Raw genomic sequence first — 25,450 nt, 5'->3', positions numbered from 1 at the left:
TATTATTAAATAGTGTGTTGGTTTTCATAAGTTTACCCATAATTATTGATGTTGTGGACATTTTACTATGACTATTTGCATTAAAGAACTTGGAAGTGATTGAAAACAGTCCTATGAGAAGTCAATCTGTGATAGTGGTCTTTTAAGGTCAGTTGGAGGCTTTGCAGGACTTGTGATTTGCCCCACTTTGAATTTTTAGGAAAGCAGCATGGAAGCTAGTAAATTTTAAATTGCTTAAGAGTCACTCATCTTTACTAATTTATGCCTGTCCCAATAGTTATACAGCCGTAGCTCTCTACTACCAGCAAATGTATTATTGCACTGGATTCTTTATGATGTTACATCAGCTCATTGTCTTCTTATTCAGGTCCCTACGATATCTGATCCTCTCAGTGGAGATTTTTATATAAGAGAATTCTCCTGATTGACCCCTCAAGGCTGGATATGGACAACAGGGACAAGTTGGCGGAGAGGATATTACACCTCACCCTAGAGATCCTCTTCCGGCTTACTGGAGAGGTGAGAGAATCTGATGACGTCACATTACATCATTCTTCTCTATGGGAATAACAGATGGACAGAACTGAAGAGGTGAGGACTCTGGAAATGTCTGTAGTGAGATTTTTTACTGTCTCTCCATAACCAGGATTACACCGTAGTGAAGAAGACCTCTAGTGATCGCTGTCAGGCCCCTCTGTCTGAGGGATGGGGAAGACCCCAGAGCCCAATCACTGGGCCTCCACCTCACCCCCCGATACATGAGGACATCAATGACCAGAAGATCCTAGAACTCACCTACAAGATGATTGAGCTGCTGACTGGAGAGGTGACACTGCTGGGAATGCTGGGACATTATACAGTAACGCTATGAAGGGATCGGGGGTGACGGTATCATTGTATATGTCAGGTTCCTATAAGGTGTCAGGACGTCACCGTCTATTTCTCCATGGAGGAGTGGGAGTATTTAGAAGGACACAAAGATCTGTACAAGAACGTCATGATGGAGGTTCCCCGGCCCCTCACATCACCAGGTAATAGACAGGACTAAATACACACGGCCTCTAATTATCTGTATGTAAGGAATGAATTCAGTCCCTGTATGTGTCTCCTCCAGGTCTATCCAGTAAGAGGACAACACCAGAGAGATGTCCCCGTCTTCTTCTCCCACAGGACTGTAAACAAGAAGATCCTGATGTTCCTCAGGATCATCAGGTAGATGGAGAGAAGGTGCCATGAAATCTCCCTATGATGTGTAGATGGTTGTGAAGGTCTTGTGCTCAGTCTTGTTTTATCCTCCAGTATTATATGTGTTATACTTGTGTAATGAGAGCGGTGGAGATGGCAGGATTAGAGCTGATTATAGATGTGACTTCTCCACCTGTTTGTGACTTTTGCAATATTTGTTTCAGGGTGAAGATCTGACCTATATTAATACTACAGAGACATATATGAGCGATGATGAATGGTTTAAAGTGGAAATTTCTACATATGACTATCCAGGTGAGTAGTGACTACTAAATGCAGAGACGTTACAGATTCTTCTGAGATAATGGCTTCTGTATTTATGTTTCATTTTTTATTTATTTATTTATTTTTTATAGTTTTTCACAGTTTATTACATGACGTTCACAAACAGATTTGACATGTAAATTCAAGGGTTACACATGTTGAGGTGTTTACTTAAACCCTAGACACCAGAGACACAGGTTCCTCCACTGTGTATGGAGTTTTAACCTCAGTTGGCATTTCTTTCCTAAGCTGCCCCTATTAGATGCTCCAACAGCTCTATAGTTGTGTAATAGAAAAGGAAGGATTTAGTCCATATTTTGAAGACTTTACTAAGTATCCTCAAAGAACCTTTATATACAATTAGTATCAGGTATATGACGTCTTCTCTTTCCAACAGAGGCACATACATATTGGTTACATCTGGTGGGACATGTCTTGTAGAAAGTGTTTCAGTTTTACGGTGTAATTGACTAGGGCCCTCCATTCTAGCTAGCTGCCTAACTGCAGAGAACCGGCTGTCAACATGACGTTGGCAGTGACGCTTTGTCGAAGAGCAGGAGAAAGAACTGCTCTGTTGAGCGTCTGTCACAGGAAGCAGGAGAATTGCCAACAGGAGTAGTCTGTGACTGCTGTGAGTCGGTAGAGATCGTCGCAGGGCCGAATAGGCAACTACCTGCTGATTAGTGCTTAGCCTCATAAGGAAAAAATAAGTCACGTACAACCCCTTAAGTGATGTCATAGTTGGACTATACAGAAATATATGTTACATATGTACACAGAAATGTAATATAATGTATTATGATTAATACTATCAGTACCAGACGTTGCTATTGAAAAATAATAAAATTAATTTCATTCCTGGCAGATGACTGTACCACAAGCTCAGAAGCACATCTGATGTTTTCAGATTTTAAAGCAGATGATTGTGATACCACACCGGATTCATCTTATGACGAGCATGCCCTTATCCCAGATGTATTTTCAGTCATTCACAGTAAAGATCTATCATCTGATCCTTTTCAACATCCTATCTTATCCAATGATTCACCACAGACTGATAAGCAAAAGAAAATTAACAAAAGGGATGCTGAACATCCTGAAGCTTATATAGGGGAGAAACCATTTTCATGTTCAGAATGTCAGAAAATTTTCAAGTGTAAATCAGCCTTAGCTATACATCAGAGAACTCACACAGGGGAGAAGCCATTTTCATGTTCAGAATGTGGGAAATGTTTTAGCATTAAATCAGATCTTGTTAGACATCAGAAAACACACTCTGGGGAGAAGCCATTTTCATGTTCTGAATGTGGAAAATATTTTTCCCGAAAATCACATGTTCTAAAGCATAAACAAATTCATATAGAAGAAAAGCCATTTTCATGTTCAGAATGTGGGAAATGTTTTAGGTTTAAAACAGATTTACTTAAACATGTGAGAATTCATACAGGGGAGAAGCCATATTCTTGTTCAGAATGTGGAAAATGTTTTAATCTTAAATCATATCTTCTTACACATCAAATGATTCACACAGGGGAGAAACCATTTTCTTGTTCAGAATGTGGAAAATGTTTTAATTTTAAATCAAATCTTCTTACACATCAAAGAATTCACACAGGGGAGAAACCATTTTCTTGTTCAGAATGTGGAAAATGTTTTAATCTTAAACCATATCTTCTTACACATCAGAGAATTCACACAGGGGAAAAGCCATTTTCATGTTCAGAATGTGGAAAACGTTTTTCAGAGAAATGCCACCTAGCTAGACATCTGAGAATTCACACAGGGGAGAAACCATTTTCATGTCCAGAATGTGGAAAATGTTTTAACCGTAAATCATATTTTCTTACACATCAAATGATTCACACAGGGGAGAAACCATTTTCTTGTTTAGAATGTGGGAAAAGTTTTAATAGTAAATCATATCTTCATTCTCATCAAAGAATTCACACAGGGGAAAAACCATATTCTTGTTTAGAGTGTGGGAAATGTTTTAATCGTAAATCGCATCTTCTTACACATCAGAGAATTCATAGATAGAAGCCATTCCCAGGTTTATAATGAGGGAAATGTTTTATGGTTGAATCAACATTTGTTAGACATCAAAGAAGTCACAAAAGAAAAAACCTATTTTCATTTTCAGAATGTGGGAAATGTTTTACATCAAAATCAAATCTTGTTACACATCAGAAACGTCATTTAGGGTGGAATCCATTATCATGTTCCAAAAGTGGTAAATATCTAACTCAGAAATCACCTCTTCTTCAACATCAGAGAATTCAAACAAGGGAGTAGCAATTTTCTTTATCATTTGATTCTGAAATTGTGCAAGAAAAAAATAAACTCAATCGTTTACGAGAAAAAGAAATATTAATTTTCTGCACTAAAGGATAATAAGGAAATAGAAATGAGTGAATTTCCTAAAATTCAATTTAGGCTGGATTGAATGATGAGAAGTTGTATACGTAAAGTCATAATTAAAATTATTATTATTAGGCTGGGGCCACACGGGCACTACTGCGATCCACTTGCATGAGACTCGGCTCGTGCTGGCAGTACAGCAGAGCCGAGTGTCATGCCTGTGTCCTTGCAACTGAGGTCCGTTCGTGCGAGCAGACCTCAGCTGCGGGGGGCGGGCCGGCACTCAGGAGAGGAGGGAGGGATTTCTCTCCCTCTCTCCTGTGTAGCCGGGTATTGCCATTCTCGCACTGCACTAGCAGTACACCGATGTACCGCGAGTGCAGTGCGATTTTTCTCTCGCCCCATTCACTTGAATGGGTGCGAGAGAAAGAGACTCAGCTTACAATCGCAGCATGCTGCGATTGTTTTCTCAGTCCGATTAGGGCTGAGAAAATAATCGCCCATGTGTGCTGACACACAGGCTAGAATTGGTCCGAGGGGAATGCGATGTTTTATCGCACTCCACTCGCACCGATTTTCTCGCCGTGTGGCTTAGCCCTTACACCTACTACTGGATCTTGGAGATTGGAATACCCCTTTAATGGTGAATATTACATGTAAACGCTTTTTACCATATTTGTATGGCCTTTTTATGTACCGTATTTTTCGCTTTATAAGACGCACCGGATTATAAGACGCACCCCAAATTTAGACATAAAAAAAGGTAAAAAAAATAAAAATGGGGTCCGTCCGGTGTTGTCTTATCGGAAGAGGGCAGCAGTGGTGGTGAAGTGGGGTCACAGGAGGCAGAGGTTGTGCTTGCAGGTGCGACGGGTCAGTGGCGGCGTCCGTGGTGGTATGTGCGGCGGGTCAGTAGTGATGGCGGCATTGGCAGCTGTGGGTGAGTGGTGCACATAGACTGTCCCTATAAAACTTAAATACTTTATTAAACCACTTAAAACCACACCGTGATTACTAAAAGTGCACAGGATAGATTGCTAGCCCTCAATAGCTGCACCTATCTGTGCACTGCCTTACAGCGGGGGTTGGCACCCTAAAAATGCGATATGGCGCCCCCACTCCACGACGACTTTCCCTGCTGCCCCTGAAGTCGCTGCCGGAAAAAAAAGGTGCAGTGCCTAAGATAAGTGCAACAAATAAATTGGTGTGGCAGGTGGACAGTAGGGAGGAAAATTCAAAAACTTATCTCATTGATATGAATAAAATAGTAATTTCAAGCCTCAACGCGTTTCTCCCAGAAGTGGGTTCCTCAGGAGGCCAATAGTAAACTACAATGGTGGTTCAGGAAAACCCTCTGTAGCCTAATGGCTGATTCAAAGAGGGGATCCGGATGATAAATAGCACACTACAGACCCAAATAGTGCTGGTGTCCAAGGGAAAACACCCTATTCAATGAGATCACGGTGAGTGGTGCAGCAGGCCAGTGCGGTGAGAGTCCCAGTGACCGCGGTCCCGGTTCAAATGATGGAGCCTGGAGAGGCGCATGCGCAGATGGAGCTCTCATCCAAGGGCTCTATCTGCGCACGCGCTGACTCCCGAAGCAGTGCGTGCGCAGATGGAGCTCTCATCCAAGAGCTCCATCTGCGAACGCGCCCGCTCCCGGCGCCATCATTTGAAACGGGGACCGTGGACACATTGGGTAACCTGCTGCACAGCCGCCCGCACGCACAGAGTGGCAGCCAGCAGGCTGCCCGCCCACCAGCACAGAGAGGCACCCGGCACCAACAGGCCACCCGGCTGCCGCCCTCACGCAGGTACCCGGCTGCCACCCGCACGCAGCCACAGGTACCCGGCTGCCACCCACACGCAAGCACAGGTACCCGGCCGCTTGCACACAGGCACCCAGCCACATAGACAGGACCCCCAGGTAAAGCTATATTTGGATTTTAAGACACACCCCTCATTTTCCTCCCAAATTTTTGGGAGGAAAAGTGCATTTGTAATCTGAAAAATACGGTACTTGTACAAGTTAATCATGTCACCTCTTCATTGTTTCTTTGCCCTTTATTGGTTTTGTTGATCTTCTGTGTGCTTTTTTTCCTAGTTCCATGGCAGTCTATGAACTGGTGATCTGGTGCTGAGAAATGCACTACATATTCCAGATGTAGTCCTCTCTATTCCTCATTCCAGGTGCACTAACAACTTTGCATTACCTTAACTTTGTGGTAAAACCATTGCTTTAAAGTATCCCAAGAGCTTTGTTACAACACAACAATATTAGGCTGCATGTTGCTCATACTATTGTGAGCAGCATGTGTGGCTTAAACGTGCTACCATGGCCTGCAGTGTCTCCAGACTTGTCTTCCATCATGCTCATCTCTGACACAGTTGGTCCACAATTGCAAAAGAAGCTGCCAGCAGTGGATTTTGACGGTTTGCCAAAGTGCATTCAGCTTGGCAGAATATTCCACAGACAATCCTTTATAACCTTATTTGTAGCAGCCAATGATGTAAGTGCGGGGAGTTCTGTGTGTGGTGCTTATTATCAAAAACTATCAAAATCAAGATATTTTGAAAATTTTGTTTCCATTTTCTCATTATTTGCAGATAGTTATCCATCCTGTGATTCCCAGAATTCCGCAACTTTCCCTTCTTTAAAGGGAGCCAATCACCAGGATTTTTGTATGTAACCTAAAGCCAGTGCTATACTGGCGCTATCAGGCTGATTCTATACATACCTTTAGTGGTCAGCTCGGAAGTATAGGTTTTGAAATCCAAGAAAGTAAAGTTTATAAAATCGGCAGCTGAGGATCAGCTAATATATGGGTGGGTATTCATATTTATCCCCTCCCCCTGTTAGAATTAGCATAAGTATTATACAATCGATTTAACTTTTCACCTGTGGTGAGGTCATACCCATGTGACCGGAAGGGGCGGGGCCTCAGCAAATTGTTGCTTCCTGGTATCAGCTTTGTTGGCTGAGACCCGCCCCTTTTGCTCATATGGGTATGATCTCACACAGGTCATGCTAGTGAAAAGTTAAATCAATTGTATAATACTTATCTCCATCCCCCTGATAGAATTAGTATAAGTATGAATACCCCCCCTGCTATTATCTGATCCTCAGCTGTTGTCACTCAAGAAGCTGCCTATTTTATAATTTTTACTTTCTTGGATTTCAAAACCTATACATCGTAGCTGACCACTAATGGTATGTAGAGAATTCGCTTGATAGTGCCAGTATAACACTGGCTTTAGGTTACATACAAAAATCCTGGTGATTGGTTCCCTTTACGTGATTTGAATGTTTATGAATGTTGATTGTGATATGGGAAAAAATGCTTCCAAAAGACTCAGGGACCCCTCACTCTTTAGTTTCTTCACATTGTTTAGAAAATATTCTCTCAGGCCCACACCAAAAGTGTTCTGCCATAAGGGCTACTAAGTACGAGGTTGCCTTTCTCACATCCCTAACCTTTCTATTAAAAATGCACAGTTCTGAAACCAGGCCACTGCCAAATACTCTAGAAAACTAACTAACAAATTGGGTATCTGGTGGTGGCCAAAATGTTCATGGTTTTCTTCATTCGGTGATAAACAATGAGTTAGGGGAGTGGGGAGATACCTTCCAGGAGGGAGATGAAATCACTTGTGCAACCATAAGTGGCCATTATGAACCAAAATGAGACAGATTTGCTATCTTGTGACTTGACTGATCGTGAAGGTTGACAGATATATATTATGGAGACACAAGGGTCAGTGGATGCACTCGTCCGCTGGCCTGGCTGTCTTCAGAAAGACCTCACGGATCAGGGCTCATTCCACTGAATGTTCGCACTTCTTCCCCGTGGGCAAAATACTATTCAGACAACATAGGGTGAGGGATTCACATACTGGTACTGACTTTATTGGTTCACCAACTTCCAAAAACATATTTTACATTCCCAGCAAAACACGAGATGATACAAGTGATAGTCTCACCCTTCTACTGGCCCCCTGGGATTAAAATCTTCGCGGCTTCAAGGTCCAACTATCCCAGGCCTGCAGTACCCCGCTTTTCTCAGGCAACTACTGAGAAGAGATAGCGGCAAGCTTGGGAAGCTGACTGAGCACAGCATGATATGAAGCCAGCTGACTGAGTTGTCCCAACCTAGGATCGCCAAACGAATTTGTGTTCTCAGTGTTGAGCAGTCAAGCAATTCTGTTAACCTTCAGCTGGAACCGTGGCTTTAGGGTTGAAATCCTGTAAAATGAATCTTGAAGCAGTTCTGTGATCCTCCACAGCAGAAACCGTAGCTCCTCGGCTGAGGTCATGTAGAATATCTCTCTGGTGACAGAACCAAGGCCCTTTTATACCCTTCAGTTGTTTTCCAGGATTGGTGGAGATGGTTGCTATTTCATTGGTCGCAAGTTCAATCCGATTACATAATTTTCCTCTGAACTATTTAGTCAAAGGGCTGAGGCAATCCACATTTACAGACAATAGGCCTCCGATCAGTCTCATGAGATAATGGCTAACTTTTCTTGGTTTAACAAACAAAGGAACCATACAGCTGGCCTAATTAAGAACAGTTCACCCCCCCACACACACACACAAGTGGTCAAACGCTGAGTTGTCACATGTAAGCTATATATTTATTATAGTCCCATGAGAAATAAATTAATTGAGACCATGGTAGATTTTTAAAGATGAAGTGAGACTCGTGGAACCGTAGTAAATGGTTAATCACAGATTTTCCTATTTTGAGCTCACACTCAAAGTTTATATGGTGCATGGCCATAATGCATATATATTAGAGTTGAGCAAATACATTTCAATTAATTGAGTTCTCAAATTTAGCAAAAATCTGCATTCACAAAAATGTGGCTGTTTTGTATTTTGCTTTCATGCAGAAAAAGAAAAATTATGGTTACTGGGCACTATTTTTTTGTACCATAAATGCCCATCAAAATGTAAAAAACAAAATATTTTACTCAATGTACTGCTTACCTTTCCGGCCCCTCAGGTCATTACCGTCACTCATCCGGTCCTCATCACGTCTTCATCTCGTTTGCTGCTCTTGAATTCCCGGACCTCGCCTGCTAGGTCGAAGCTTTTGGATTTGAGAGACCCCCAAAGGGACATTAAATTTGCAAAAAAAACATGTAAATTCAAAATTTTCCTGATCTGCTCATCTATACTACATATAGTTACAAGTGAACGGACAAGGTAGTTATACTCTGGTACGATTACAGTTGGCCATATCAGTTGGATACGATACCACATAGTGCACATAATATTGAGAAGTTAGCTGATTTGTTTGATATAATCACGATTATGGTTTAGATGCCCTCAATGTGACTAACACTCACTAATCAATTCACCAAGTTCCAAATTATTATGCAAATTGGATTTAAGTGTCATAAAGCTGTAATTTGTTGTTTTTCAAATAAACTCATGGATGGTCTAGTGTCTTAAGGTGGTGTCACACACAGCGACAACGACAACGACGTCGCTGCTACGTCACCATTTTCTGTGACGTTGCAGCGACGTCCCGTCGCTGTCGCTGTGTGTGACATCCAGCAACGGGCTGGCCCCTGCTGTGAGGTCGCCGCTTGTTGCTGAATGTCCAGCTTCATTTTTTGGTCGTCGCTCTCCCGCTGTGACGCACAGATCGCTGTGTGTGATAGCGAGAGAGCGACGAAATGCAGCGAGCAGGGAGCAGGAGCCGGCATCTGGCAGCTGCGGTAAGCTGTAACCAAGGTAAACATCGGGTAACCAAGGTGGTTACCCGATATTTACCTTCGTTACCAGCCTCCGCCGCTCTCACGCTGCCAGCGCCGGCTCCTGCTCTCTGCACATGTAGCTGCAGTACACATCGGGTAATTAACCCGATGTGTACTGTAGCTAGGAGAGCAAGGAGCCAGCGCTAAGCAGTGTGCGCGGCTCCCTGCTCTCTGCACATGTAGCTGCAGTACACATCGTGTAATTAACCCAATGTGTACTGTAGCTAGGAGAGCAGGGAGCCAGCGCTCAGTGTGCGCGGCTCCCTGCTCTCTGCACATGTTGCAGCACAGCGACGCGTGTCGTTATGATTGCTGCTTCGGCTGCTGTGTTTGACAGCTAAGCAGCGATCATAACAGCGACTTACAAGGTCGCTGCTATGTCACAGAAAATGGTGACGTAACAGCGACGTCGTTGTTGCTGTCGTTTAGTGTGAACCCAGCTTTAGGGTCTTTTGATCACTGAAATCAATCTCAAACACCTGTGATAATGAGTTTGCCAGGTGAGCCTAATTAAAGGTAAACTACTTAAGAATATGTTCCACATTATTAAGAAGAGCACAAGTTTCAAGCAATATGGGAAAAAAAATGATCTTTTTGCTGACAAAGTTTCAAATAATGCAATGCCTTACTATGGTTATCATACTGTGATGGTTATCATACTGTGAAGATATTTGTGGCTGAAACAAAGCACAGATGGGTTTTTACAAGGCATAATGAGGAAGGTTTCTGACAGACAAATTCATGGAATTAAGAGAGCAGCTGCTAAAATACAGTCATATGAAAAAGTTTGGGCACCCCTATTAATGTTAACCTTTTTTCTTTATAACAATTTGGGTTTTTGCAACAGCTATTTCAGTTTCATATATCTAATAACTGATGGACTGAGTAATATTTCTGGATTGAAATGAGGTTTAGTGTACTAACAGAAAATGTGCAATCCGCATTTAAACAAAATTTGAACGATGCAAAAGTATGGGCACCCTTATCAATTTCTTGATTTGAACACTCGTAACTACTTTTTACTGACTTAATAAAGGACTAAATTGGATTTGTAACCTCATTGAGCTTTGAACTTCATAGGCAGGTGTATCTAATCATGAGAAAAGGTATTTAAGGAGGCCACTTGCAAGTTGTTCTCCTATTGAATCTCCTATGAAGAGTAGCATCATGGGCTCCTCAAAACAACTCTCAAATTATCTGAAAACAAAGATTATTCAACATAGTTGTTCAGGGGAAGGATACAAAAAGTTGTCTCAGAGATTTAAACTGTCAGTTTCCACTGTGAGGAACATAGTAAGGAAATGGAATAACACAGGTACAGTTCTTGTTAAGCGCAGAAGTGGCAGGCCAAGAAAAATATCAGAAAGGCAGAGAAGAAGAATGGTGAGAACAGTCAAGGACAATCCACAGACCACCTCCAAAGACCTGCAGCATCATCTTGCTACAGATGGTGTCAATGTGCATTGGTCAACAATACAGCGCACGTTGCACAAGGAGAAGCTGTATGGGAGAGTGATGCGAAAAAAGCCATTTCTGCAAGCACGCCACAAACAGAGTCGCCAGAGGTATGCAAAAGCACATTTAGACAAGCCAGTTACATTTTGGAAGAAGTTCCTGTTGACTGATGAAACAAAGATTGAGTTGTTTGGTCATACAAAAAGGCGTTATGCATGGAGGCAAAAAAACACGGCATTCCAAGAAAAGCACTTGCTACCCACAGTAAAATTTGGTGGAGGTTCCATCATGCTTTGGGGCTGTGTGGCCAATGCCGGCACCGGGAATCTTGTTAAAGTTGAGGGTCGCATGGATTCAACTCAGTATCAGCAGATTCTTGACAATAATGTGCAAGAATCAGTGACGAAGTTGGAGTTACGCAGGGGATGGATATTTCAGCAAGACAATGATCCAAAACACCGCTCCAAATCTACTCAGGCATTCATGCAGAGGAACAAATACAATGTTCTGGAATGGCCATCCCAGTCCCCAGACCTGAATATCATTGAACATCTGTGGGATGATTTGAAGCGTGCTGTTCATGCTCGGCGACCATCAAACTTAACTGAACTGGAATTGTTTTGTAAACAGAAATGGTCAAATATACCATCACCCAGGATCCAAGAGCTCATTAAGAGCTACAGGAAGCGACTAGAGGCTGTTATTTTTGCAAAAGGAGGAGCTACAAAATATTAATGTCACTTTTATGTTGAGGTGCCCATACTTTTGCACCGTTCAAATTTTGTTTAAATTCAGATTGCACATTTTCTGTTAGTACAATAAACTTCATTTCAATCCAGAAATATTACTCAGTCCATCAGTTATTAGATATATGAAACTGAAATAGCTGTTGCAAAAACCCAAATTGTTATAAAGAAAAAAGGTTAACATGAATAGAAGTGCCCAAACTTTTTCATATGACTGTACCATTTAAAAGCAGCAAACAGATATTTGACGCTGCTGGAGCCTCTGGAGTCATACGAATCTTAAAGTGTAGGATCCTGCAGAGGCTGCAGTTGTGCATAAACCTGTTTGGCCACACATAAGCAGTGCTCACAGGCAGAAAATAGTCCCAGTGGGCCCATACACACATACATGAAGATTAATTTTAAAATAATCTTTATTGATGAGTGTTGTGCAGCTCTGGATGGTCCAGATAGAGTAGTGGTTGACCACATTGTCCCAACAAGGCTGACACGTCACAAGGAAGTTGCGTAGTCATGTTTTGGACTAGAATAATGATGAGAAAGTTAGAGGTCCCTTTAGGGTCCCTGAAGATCTGAAAATTACTTCAGAAAAGTATATAGAGTTTCTAACTCAACACTTTCTTTCAAGATACAAAAAGAAGAACTGTGCCATCACCAACAAAATCATCTTCATGTTGACAATGCACCATCTCATGTTGCAAAGAATACCTCTAAGTCATTGGCTGCTGTGGACATCATAAATTAGAGAAGCTCATGGTGTGGTCACCAGCCTCCATTGACCTCAACCCTATTGAGAACCTTTGGTGTATCCTCAAGCAAAAGATTTGAGCGTGTGAAGCATTTCTTATCCAAACAGCAGCACCGGGAGGCGATTCTGACACCCTGAAAAGAAATTCAACCAGAAACTATCCAAAAACATACAAGTTCAATGGATGGTGTGAAGGTGATCTCAAAGAAGGTGTCCTGTGTTAACATATAACTTGGTCTGTTAAAATGTTTGTGTTTTTTTTTATTGGAAAAACGTTTGATTTTAGTAAATGTGACCTCATGGCCACATACACACATTGAGTATTTGGTGAGTTTTTTAACTCAGTATTTATAAGTAGAGAGGAGCGGACCTGTGAAAGTTCGGTTCAGCAGGTGTAGCCGGACTTTTGACAAAGTTGGGTTTGGGATCCGGACTTAACCCGAACCAAAACGGAAGTCACTAATTAGGCAATTCGAGTCTCCGGCCTCCAGGGTAACAAAAAAAAAAATCAACGAAAAACGAAAATAAGAATAAAGCAAGAACGTCATACTTATCGGTCTCTTCGCGGCTGTACACTGCTTCCGGGGCCACTCATTATCTGTATGCAATGCATGGCTTCTCCCACCCACCGGAAGTCCCCACGTCTCTAATTGGTTGCAGTCAGATGGCGGCCCCACTCTGTGTAAGGCCCGTTTCACACGTCAGTGAAAAACACTGACGTTTTTCACTGGCGTGTAAAACACGCACATGTCCCTCCGTGTGCCGTGAATTACGGCACACGTGGGTTGTCTAAGTGCAATCCGGGCTCCGTTCTCCGTGGCCCGTGATTGCACTTAGAAATCAACTCACCTGTGCCCGCTCCCGCTCTCCATGGTGCTGATCGCTCCCGCGGTGCAGCATCCGGCCGGCGCTGACCCCCGCAGCAGCTGCTTTCGGGTCGGCTGTGTCGTGCATCATCAATATGCGCGACAGTAATGAGCCGGCACAGAAGCAGCAAGCAGAACGGGCTGCAGAGAGCATCGCTGAAGCCGGGTGAGTAAAAATGTTTTTTATTTTAAATGCACGTTTTTTTCTGGCACGTGTTTCACGGACCACACCACTGCGTGGTCCGTGGGACATCAGTGATGCCAGAAAAAAATGGACATGTCTCCGTGCGGCACTCACGCACACGCGGGTACGCCGCACGGAGACACGCGCAGTGAAAAATCACTGACGTGTGAGCAGACCCATTCATTATAATGGGTCTGCGTATGTCAGTGATTCTGGTACGTTTAAAAAAAAGCACAAACGTACCAGAATCACTGACGTGTGAAACAGGCCTAACAGCGTGTCTGACTGTTTTTAATCACAGACACTGTCTGCATCTAGATTGTTGTAAAAATAAATAAAAGAATTGTAGGGCCCCCCCATATTATGATACCCAGCAGAGATAAAGCATACAGCTACAGGCTGCAGCCCCCAGCCGTGCGTGTTATCTTGGCTGTGTATCAACATAAGAACTACATGCAGGTTTTTTTAAAATTATTTAAATAATTAAAAAAATAGCGTGTGCTCCCCCCCCCCCTTATTTTAATGCCCAGCCATGATAAAACCGACTGCTTGGAGCTAGTATTCTCAGGCTGGGGAGACCAATAGTTATTCCGCCCCCTTCCCAGCCTAAAAATAGCCGTTGCTATCCCATCCATTAGATGAGACCATCCTGGAACTTTACACGGCTTATTCTGATTGCTGATTGCCCTGGTGCGGTGGCAATCAGAGTAATAAGGTGTTAATGACAGCTTACAGCTGCCACTAAACCCTAGATTAGTATTGGGAGGCATCTATGATTAGTAATGGGAGACATTACTAACCTTTTAAGTGAAAAGAAATAAACACAAACACAGAAAAAATCCTTTATTTGAATAAAAAAACAAAATAACTCACCCTCTTTTACCCCTTTATTAACCCCCAAAACAACCAGGTCCGACATAGACAAGTGAACATAATCGCCCATCATTTCCCATTAGCATGGCCTCCTCTGGTTTGCCGGACAACCACAGACCGAGGACCAAACACATCTAGGCCGACATTGGTGAAAGGTGGTTCTGTGCTAAGTCAATCATCTGGAAGGTTTGCCATCTTCGGAATCTGTGACATACCACAAAGTTTTCTGCCAGAAACATACTTAAAGATGAATCTGCACATGCATCTCTTAGCTCCAACTCTCCTCAGTCCAGCTGCTTGTAAGTCTGTGTACAGAGGACCTTGGTGTCTTATCTGTTCATGTAATATTGAGCAGCAGAATAGCTATGTAATGTTGTCTAGGAACTATCACGCAATGTTTCTCTGTAAAATCTATTTTGGGTTCTTTAGTCTGTCCTATTCTTAAGAATCTATCATCATCGATAACGAAGTTGAATTTCCTCAAAATAGTGTCTTTTAGCATTGGTCTTTGGTTGGTTACACAGTTGATTTCCTTGGTGAAGGTTTTAAGCTGTACAGCCCTGATAAATACATTTTTTGACGGATCTAGGCTGAGAGCTGTGTGAGCATGTTTACAACACTGCCAACCTTTCCATATTCTTTCCTTTGTTGATGAGTTTGTCTTCTACCACTAATCTATGTGGGTCAGGCTGGTGATGGCATGGGTGAGCAAACTGTAAGTAGAGAACCTACTGAATCGATGAGATCCCAGGTGGAGGTTCAAAGTCTCCATATGCAACGCAGATACTTGAGGTGTATTTCAACGTTGACATATAGATTTACTAGTTCAAACGAGGTAGTTTATGTCATGCTTAGCAATGGTTCATACAAAAAAGTAAGGCTTGTAAACTAAATTTTGTCTTGAAGGCAGTTAGCAGCAATGGACGTGGTTGCCTGATCTACAGGGTTGAGATGTCTAAGTAAATATTGCCATTTTCAGATGAGCTTTGTCTTTGAGGCTTAAAAGGTAGAGATGCATCCCAGCTCTTTTCTTGCCCTTCACCATTCCTTGCTCCATTATTACTAGGAACAGTCTATCTTCGAATGGCATTGCTGTACTGCATGTCTTCTTTCATCTTCTGAAAGACTTTGCATCCAAGGTGATCTTCATTGTCATCCCAGATGTAGTCATTGTAGACAAAACTTACTAAGATACTTGGTGATGAAGTGCTATGTTGCAGTTCCTTTATGAAGTAGCGATTTTCACATGTTTGGAGGAGAAATAGATGTCCATTCTGGAGTATACTGATAAGCATGCAGTTGACTGTTCTTGGTTTGTGTGCTCTTCCCTAGCAGACCTCTCCTATTATGACGATCTTAGGTCACGTTTGTGAGCATATGGAGTATTGTGATTACCATTGATCTGCTGTATAACCTTGTGGACTAGTAGGATATCTGTCACAAAGAGCAAGACTATCTGAGTATCTGGATCAAGGTTCGGGATCAGGTATCCTAAATGCTTCAGTTGAGGATGATACAATGCTTCTTCAGGTGTAGGTGTCTCAGAGCTGTTGTAGGGAATTTGGTTACACTTCAGTATAAAAGAAAACAAAAAAGTGAGCCGGAGTACGAGTTGGTGTGCATGCAACTTGTAAGCTCATGTTCACAATGGCCATAACACATAAAAAAATGAAAACTAAAAATAATATAAACATATACCCTGCTGTAACTGATTAAAAGCATAATGCATATAAATAAACATAGGGGACTTAGTAAACACTATTTTTGATCAAAAAAGCGTAAAGCTATCCCACTGCAACAAGGTGTACCCAATCAGAACAGTACCTACACTCTCTAATATGAAAACCTCACCATGTGTCAACAGACATCAGTCTGAATAAGGGCAGACAGTGGCTTGGTCCCGACTGGACACACAGCTATGGGAAGCAATATAGATAAAATGCCCTGCTCACTAAGATGCGGGCCAGACACTATTTGTGCCGAGTACAAAAGACTCCAGTATAGTTGGTAAAGGTACCGTCACACTAAGCAACATCGCTAGCTCATCGCTGCTGAGGCACAACTTGCTAGCGATGTTGCTTAGTGTGACATCCAGCAACAACCCGGCCCCTGCTGTGAGGTCGTTGGTTGTTGCTGAATGTCCTGGGCCATTTTTTAGTTGTTGCTCTCCCGCTGTGAAGCACACATTGCTGTGTGTGACAGCGACAGAGCAACAACTAAATGTGCAGGCAGCAGGAGCCGGCTTCTGCGGATGCTGGTAACCACGGTAAACAGCGGGCAACCAAGAAGCCCTTACCTTGGTTACCCGATATTTACCTTCGTTACCAGTGTCCGCCGCTCTCAGCTGTCAGTGCCGGCTCCCTGCTCTCTGCACACGTAGCCGGAGTACACATCGGGTAATTAACCCGATGTGTACTGTGGCTATGTGTGCAGGAAACAGGGAGCTGGCACTGAGCAGTGAGAGCGGCGGACGCTGATAACGAAGGTAAATATCAGGTAACCAAGGGAGGGGCTTCTTGGTTACCCGCTGTTTACCGTGGTTACCAGCGTCCGCAGAAGCCGGCTCCCTGCTGCCTGCACACGTAGCATAGTACACATCGGGTAATTAACCCGATGTGTACTGTGGCTAGATGTGCAGGGAGCCAGCGCTAAGCGGTGTGCGCTGGTAACCAAGGTAAATATCGGGTTGGTTACCCGATATTTACCTTAGTTACCAAGCGCAGCATGCTTCCACGTGTAGCGACACTCCAGCGATCCCTGCCAGGTCAGGTTGCGGGTGGGATCGCTGGAGCGTCGCTTAGTGTGACATCTCACCAGCGACCTCCTAGCAACTTACCAGCGATCCCTATCAGGTTGTATCGTTGTTGGGATCGCTGGTAAGTTGTTTAGTGTGAATGGGCCTTAAGGGAAGACACATTTCGCTATATATAGACTCTACTTCGTAGCCTCTTGCTCTCCTACCAGCTGTCTCTATAGTACAGGCACAAGTTTATATCAATTAGGGGGCACTGGGACCTCTGATGTTAAAGCTATCAAAGAAGGCAGACTTGGCTAGCAACTTGTTACTCTGGTCTTCTAAATTTGCATATATCTTGATGGCTTTGTTCCTTTTGTCCGCTGGATAAACTCTCACTAGGAAATTTTAGAGCTTTGGATAGTATTTGTTCCCTATCATAGGAATGTGCTCTATTCTCTTAAACAAGGCACATTCCATGACCTTAAAGGGAAGGTGTCATAAAAAAAAAAATTCAATAACTGAAAAAATGTAAAGTATTAATGTTTTAATGTTTAGTTTAAATATTATTATTTGTTTTTAATTGAGCAAAATATAAAAAAAAATTAAAAAGTTTGATATTTTCCACTCTTAAACACTAGGGGGAGCAGCTGCTGAAATCCTGCTTTAGAGCTACTGTAGAACTAGCTTACATTACAGCTGTAGTAAAAGTGGGTGGAATCTGGTCTCCTGTGTGTGATGTCACAGCTCCCCCTCCCAATCTAGATGTTTCCAAACGGAAAAGGGAAGATGAAGTTTAGGATCACAGTGCGGAGCCATTTTGTTAGTGTCCGCAAAGTAATCCTAATGTCAAAAGTGTCACCGAGGACAGCTGCATAGTGCACCCCACATAGCGCTCTGCACGCCCCGTACCAGCAATGCACTGCCTCACGCACGCTCGCCTGCAATGCTCTGCCGCATGCATGCACGCCCATAATGCTCTGCATGCAGCATGCCTACAATGCTCTGCACGCCCGCCCACAATGCTCTGCACGCCCACACGCAATGCTCTGCATGCACGTACGCAATGCTCTGCATACATGCATGCCTGCACACAATGCTCTGCATGCACAGCTGCACGCAATGCTCTGCCACATGCACGCAATTCTCTGCCACATACATGCACACAATGCTCTGCCACATGTATGCACACAATGCTCTGCTCTGCCACATGCACGCTTGCCTGCAATGCTCTGCATGCACGCAATGCTCTGCATGCATGCATGCACACACACAATGCTCTGCATTCACGCATGCTTGCCTGCAATGCTCTGCATGCACGCCCGCACACAATGCCCTGCACGCATGCACACGCACGCACACACACAATGCTCTGCTTCATGCATGCCTGCAGTGGCAGGGAGGGTAATGGCGGCAGTGGGGGGGAGAGCGGGGTGGGGTAGAGCAGGGGGGTGGGTGTCATTGTAGATGATAGCGGCGGCGGGGGGGAGGGGTGGAAGCCCGGTGCCGGTACTCACACAACCCGGCAGGTGACAGGGGGAAAGTGGAGCACACAGCATACGCAGTGTGCTCCACAAAGATTTTGCTGATCTCCTCCCTCTGCTGTGATCTGGACAGCCCAGGGGGCGCGTCTAGATGACAGCAGGGAGCTCTCCTGTATTAAGTATAGGGTCTCAGTCAGACAACGGTCTTCATTGCCCTGGGCGCTCCAAGATGGCAGTGCCCAGTGTTTCAGTAAAACTAGAATTAAATGAAAACTAAATAAACAGTGAATTTAATTTTGTATTAAAAATACTTGATTTCATAATCACTATTATTAATATAAAATAAAAAAAGCGACACCTTCCCTTTAACTTGAGCCATAACATTCATTAAGTCTATCCAGGGCCGGCGTCACCACCCGGCACATCTGGGCAAGTGCCGGAGCCCTGGACTGCCGGGGGGGGGCACTCACTGTTGGCAGGGGTGGTAATGTATTCTGTGGCCCCCAGGCCACATTTCGTGGACCGCAGTGCTCGGGCAGCAGCCGCACTTTCCTGCATGCAGCGTGTCACTGCTGAGCGTTGTGTGCATGGGCATTGAAGTTTATCTGTGGGTGGAACTAATGCTCAGTGTGCTGAAGTCCCTTTCACAGATGAAGAGGAAGTATCTGGAAGGAGCCCACACACTCTAGCATCTACCATGAATAGAGGAGCCGCAGTACCAACATCCCGCCGAGCTGTATGTTTCACTGAAAACTATCTGTCCCCTGACCCCAATGTTGTATACCATCCCAGAACAGTCGGTCCCCCACCACAGTGCTGTATACCCTCCAAGAACTGTCTGCCGCACCACAGTGCTGTATACCCTCCAGAACTATCTGCACACACCACAGTGCTGTATACCCTCCAGAACTGTCTTTTTCCTGACCCCAGTGGTGTATACTCCCCAGAACTGTCTGTCCCCTGACCCCAGTGCTGTATACACTCCCAGAACTGTCTGTCCCCTGACCCGTGCTGTATACTCTCCAGAACTGTCTGTCCGCTGACACCAGTGCTGTATACCCTCAAGAACTGTCTGTCTCCTGACCCCTGTGCTGTATACCCTCCCAGAACTCTCTGTCCCCTGACCCGTGCTGTATACCATCCAGAACTATTTTCCCTTGACTCCAGTGCTGTATACCCTCAAGACTGTCTGTCTCCTGACCCCAGTGCTGTACACCCTCCCAGAACTGTCTGTCCCCTGACCCTAGTGCTGTATACCCTCCAGTATTGTCTGTTCCCTGACCCCAGTGGTGTATATGTACCACCCCGTGCTCGGCTGCAGCCGAGCCGCTCGGATCCGGGCTCGTTGGTGGGTGGCTCGAGTGCCTCCGGACCCGGAGTCACTTCACTCTGAAAGGGGATGCTGCCGCTTTTGGTGGGAATTAGGTAGGTGCACGGCCGGAGCCGCGCTTGAGTTCGTGACGCCACCCATGGGATATGGTGAAGGTAGACACCACCGCTGCAGTTACAGAGCACCCGGGGGAGATGTTTATGCAGCAAGTTGTTAACCTCTCCGTGGGCAGGGATGGTGGCCCCGGGACCCGTTGGGGGTAGCTGGGTGGTGCATGGCCGGATGGCACTGTTGTACTCACTGTTATTGACACACACAAGTCTCTGGTAAACCAAGTTGATGGTGGTCGGTGCCCGCAGCCGGCTGCGTCTGGTCCCCCACCCGGTTCGGTGGTTTTGGCCTTTCTCCTGCACCGTGTTGTGTATTTTGGCTGCCTGCGCTTCAGCGACGGGAGACCGCTCCCCGACTTTGTGAATGTCGGGAGAGCCCTTTTTCCCGCAGACGCTGGCCCGTGGGATCTCTCTGCCTGTGCGGTGGCTTTCTATCCTCCTCGGTGGGCTGTTGTCTTCAGTCGGGACTTGGGTGGGAAAGGACCTATAGTCCAGACCGCAATCAGTTAATTAACTCAGTACATTGGATTCTGGACCTCGTTTCAGGGTCTGAGTACCCCCCTGTGTGCTCCGGTTTCCGATTCGGTTCCCCGGGTCGGTACCGGCGGGCCACTACCCTGTCCCGGTCCACCACGGTTCCACCGAGCCGTCTTCCAGGCTCCTGCAGGCTAAGGCCACCATATGCCTCCTAGCCAAAGGTGCCCGGGCTCCAACCCCGGCACCTGTCGGACTCCTCTCACTACTCAACACTCCAACTCATCTGCTTGTGTTTCCTGCCTCAGGCCCTCTGAACTCCTCGGTGGGCGTGGCCAACCACCTGGCTCCGCCCCCTGGTGTGTTCCTCAAACACTGAGGGAGGTGACTAGGTTTTAACCCTAGAACGCGCAAGCATAACAATCTACCATAGAAAACAAATGACCTAGCAGGCCTGCGAGGCCCCAGGTATGCGTTCTAAGGTTAATGGTTGGCTGATGACACCTTTTGGGGGACCAGGTCTAGTGCGGGGGTCTATCTGTGACTACCTGGCTAGTCCAGGGCGTCACATATACTCCCCAGAACTGTCTGTCCCCTGACCGTAGTACTATATACCCTCCCAGCACAGTCTGTCTCCTGTTCCCAGTGCTGAATGTCCCCCAAGCAGGGCCGATGTCAGCACCCGGCATACCCAGTCAAATGCAGGAGTGGCGTACCACTACTCAGGGGGGCCCGATGCCCACGCTGTCACCAGCCTCCCCCCGCAAAGGATCACGCTTTCAATTGCATCGGCATTGCAGTTGCCGATACAATTGAAAGCAATTATGAGAGACGGAGCGGCGCGCTCACTCTCTTATCATTCTCCCCGCTGTGACTGTCGGCGCTTTGAGCTTCTGACAGCTCTGCAGCGGAGCGCGGTGATGTCACCACCGCACGCCTGCAGTGAGGTCAGAGAGACTGCAGTGGACGTGCCAATGAGACCAGAGCAGCGGGGGGAACGGGGAAAAGTAAGTATGTACTAGTCACTGTGGCCAGACGACCATGGGGGATATATACTACATGAAGGTGCCTAATACTATCTGGGTCTGTACTGTGCTATATGGGGCTGTATACTACATGAGGATGCCTAATGCTATCTGACTCTGCACTGTGCTATATCCGGGCTGTGTACTACATGAAGGTGCCTAATACTATCTGGGTCTGTACTGTGCTATATGGGGCTGTATATTACATGAAGGTGTCTAATGCTATCTGGGTCTACACTGTGCTATATGGGGATCTATACTACATGAGGATGCCTAATGCTATCTAGGTCTGTACTGTGCTATATGGGACTGTATACTACATGAGGATGCCTAATTCTATCTGGGTCTGCACTGTGCTATGTACGGGCTGTATACTACATGAAGGTGCCTAATACTATCTGAGTCTGTACTGTGCTATATGGGGCTGTATACTACATGAGGGTGCCTAATGCTATCTGGGTCATACCTGGGAGGAGCTGGATGGGCGACAAGCGGGGAGGTGAATGAGGCTGCTGCCGGCTTCCCCATATTAAAGTTATCACTAATGCTTCTGTGTCTGTATGTATGATGTGTATCTATGTATGTCAGTGTATATGACAGTGCTTATATTTATGTCTATTTAGATGTATTTTTGTGAATTTGTCTTTAAATATGTATATACGTATATGTATATGCCTGTATGTGTACGTATCTGTGTATGTCCGTGTCTACGTGTGGATGGGGGCCACTGAGAGTCTTTCGCCCGGGGCCCACAAAAAGCTGGAGTCGGCCCCGAGTCTATCCCAGATTATTTTGAGACCTATCTCTGGATAATTTACATTAATGTCTCTGATTTTCTTAGCGTGCTCAGTGGCCTCACTTCCAATTCATTTTACCAGGAGATCCAATTCTTCATAACATGATAGATCTATGTCTTTGATGTCATTTTGGAAAGAGGCTCGTCAAGCTCTGTAGTTTTTGGTGCAATTTCAGAACTGCACAAATCCCTTGATGACCATCTCATGTTTAACAAGCAACTTGGCAAAGTCCATTGTGGTTTGATTCGGGCTGAAACCAGCTGATGGTGTGTTGTCAGAGTATGTTTTATGTGCCGTCATACCTGTTAGATATCTGGTTTAGTCCAACTGGTGTATTATCTTTCTGAAGCAAAGGGCATCTCTTTAGGTTGGGGCGATTTTCGATTCTACTTTTCTAAAGAAGGATTATTGTAGTCAGTCTCACTCCAATGAGTATTATCATTTGCAGCAGGGAGACTGATAGCTGACATTCTGGTGGTCCGAATAACCAGATTTGCTCTACTTGTTTCCAAAATCCTTTGTATCCAGCTCTGTGTCTAGGTTGACATCTAGCTTGGAAAGTAGATGGATGTACTCGGAAGTACGGTGCAATGAATTGTGGGGGACTTGCTCTAGACCGGGCACAGTACTGCATCTGCCATACTCAGTGTCAGGAGAAATGGCAATCTCTAACGCTATGTGCGCACATTGTGTTCAATTCCGCAGCATGTAAGTCACTTCCTGTGCGTCTCAGAATGCAGCCGAAAAAGCAGCGTTCTGAGACGCATTCAACAGAACGCAACGTGCGCACATTCCTGGAGAATTCATGCATTCTGGATGCTTTCTCTGCCATAGACAGAGTTGGAAAAGCATCCAGAACGCACATTTTTCACAGTACGGTCCCACTCAGCTCTGCAGCATCCCCATAGACTAGCAGCAGAGCCGAGTGGGACCACACTGTCAAAAAGAGCATGGCTGGCTGCGAGACAGAGCTGCGCGATCAGAATGATCGGATGAACTTCACCCGACTTCATTATGATCGCGCGGCTCTGTGCGTGTGCCGCGGCTTGATTTGCGGTCACACGTGAAGGACTCACCTGTGATCGCAAATCCCCTGAGTGACTGCAGTGAGCCGTGCGATCAGCTGTGCTTTCACTCAGGTTACTCGCGGCCACAGCTGCAGTCCTCCACCTGAGAGCGGTGGCCGCGAGTAACCTCAGTGACAGCACAGCTGATCGCGTGACTCACTTCAGTTGCTGCATGGAGCTCACAGGAGCGGCAGTGTTCTACTGCCGCTCCTAACAGCCTCCGATGTAGCAGAGCTGGAAGTGTCGTGGGACCTTGCATGGATTACGTCGGACCTGGAGGTGTTTTTGAGGGATTAATAAAGTGGTGAAAGAGGGTGTTTTTTGTCTTTCATTACAAATAAAGGATTTTTTGGATGTGTGTTTATTTTCTTTAACTTACAGGTTAATCATGGAAGGAGACACCTGCCATGATTAACCTAGGACTTAGGGGCAGCTATGGGCTGCTGCCATTAACTCCTTATTACTCCGTTTGCCACTGCACCAGGGCAAATCGAGATGAGCCGGGAAGAGTCCCGTGAGGATGCAGCAATTCCGGGCGGTTGCTGGCTGATATTGTTACGATGGGGGGCTCCCGATAACGTGGAGCTCCCCATCCTGAGAATACCAGCCTTCAGCCGTGTGGCTTTACCCTGGCTGGTATCCAAATTGGGAGGGACCGTACGTCGTTTTTTTTTTTAAATTATTTATTTATTTTTTTAACTGCTCGATATAGACACGCCCACCGGCAGCTGTGAGTGGTTGCAGTGAGACAGCTGTCACTCAGCGTGGGGGAGTGTCTGACTGCAACCAATCATAGGTGCCGGTGGGCGGAGGAAGCAGAGAATACGTGATGGATTAATGAGCGGCCGGCATTTTCAAAAGAGCAGAAGCCGCCAAAGTGTGAACGCCGTGCAGCGCCGCGCCGGAGATCGTGGATCGGTGAGTATGAGAGAGGGGGTGGGAAGGAGAGACCGACATGGACAGAGAGAGATAGAGACAGAGACCGACAGACCGACCGACAGAGAGAGAGAGACCGAAAGACCTGCATTTATTATGTCAAAAACACATGCAGATCGCTAGTAAAAAGCAAGTGAAACACATTCTTTCTTCAAAAATATGCATTTAGACATTACTCATTGACTTCAATGTTATTAAAACGCTGCCAAAATGGCAAAAACAATTGACATGTTGCTTCTTCAAACGCAGGGATTTTGACAAATTTTCCGCAACTAAAATGCAGCATTTGTAAATGCATCGTGCGCACAAGAAAGCCCTATTTTCCATAGACTTTGCTTGAAAATCAAAACGCATGCATTTTGGCATTAAAACGCTGCAGCTCAAAACGCTGCTGAAACGCATGAAAAAAAGCAAAGTGCGCACATAGCCTTAGGGCCGCTTTACACGCTACGACATCGCTAGCAATTGCTAGCGATGTTAAGCGAGATAGCACCCGCCCCCGTCGTTGTAACGATATGTGGTGATCACTGCCGTAGCGAACATTATCACTACGGCAGCGTCACACGCACATACCTGCTGTGCGACGTCGCTGTGACTGCCAAACAATCCCTCCCTCAAGGGGGAGGTGCGTTCGGCGTCACCGCGACGTCACTAAGTGGCCGCTCAATCAAAGCGGAGGGGCGTTGATCAGCGGGATGAATATCCCATCCACCTCCTTCCTTCCTCAGTAAGGTGAGGTTCCTCGTTCCTGCGGTGTCATACGTAGCGATGTGTGGTGCCGCTGAAATGAAGAACAACATCGTTACTGCAGCAGCGATAATTGAGATTAGGGGGGGATGTCACCGATTAGCGATTTTGAATGTTTTTGCAACGATTCAAAATCGCCAATAGGTATCACACGCAACGACATCGCTAACCCGGCCAGATGTGCGTCACAATATCTGTGACCACAACGACATCACTTTAGCGATGTCGTAGCGTGTAAAGC

At 45.3% G+C, this 25,450-nt stretch overlaps 2 protein-coding genes across 2 annotated transcripts in view; both read left to right on the top strand.

Moving 5' to 3' along the window:
* The window catches only part of LOC142313041 (gastrula zinc finger protein XlCGF66.1-like), a 236,184-nt gene that overhangs the window by 28,840 nt on the left and 181,894 nt on the right, over positions 1 to 25,450 (top strand). The gene's annotated exons all lie outside the window — the stretch shown is intronic.
* LOC142313042 (uncharacterized) overlaps positions 1 to 25,450 on the top strand; it is a 173,179-nt gene that overhangs the window by 80,618 nt on the left and 67,111 nt on the right. The window contains exons 8-13 of the mRNA XM_075352028.1: positions 412 to 519; positions 647 to 826; positions 908 to 1,031; positions 1,115 to 1,212; positions 1,410 to 1,500; positions 2,375 to 3,543. Of these exons, the coding sequence (XP_075208143.1) occupies positions 412 to 519; positions 647 to 826; positions 908 to 1,031; positions 1,115 to 1,212; positions 1,410 to 1,500; positions 2,375 to 3,543 (1,770 nt within the window). The remainder of the gene's footprint in view (positions 1 to 411; positions 520 to 646; positions 827 to 907; positions 1,032 to 1,114; positions 1,213 to 1,409; positions 1,501 to 2,374; positions 3,544 to 25,450) is intronic.

The sequence above is a fragment of the Anomaloglossus baeobatrachus genome, chromosome 5 (genome assembly GCF_048569485.1).
Source record: "Anomaloglossus baeobatrachus isolate aAnoBae1 chromosome 5, aAnoBae1.hap1, whole genome shotgun sequence".
Lineage (NCBI taxonomy): Eukaryota > Metazoa > Chordata > Amphibia > Anura > Aromobatidae > Anomaloglossus > Anomaloglossus baeobatrachus.
This window is presented reverse-complemented; position numbering and strand designations above follow the sequence as displayed.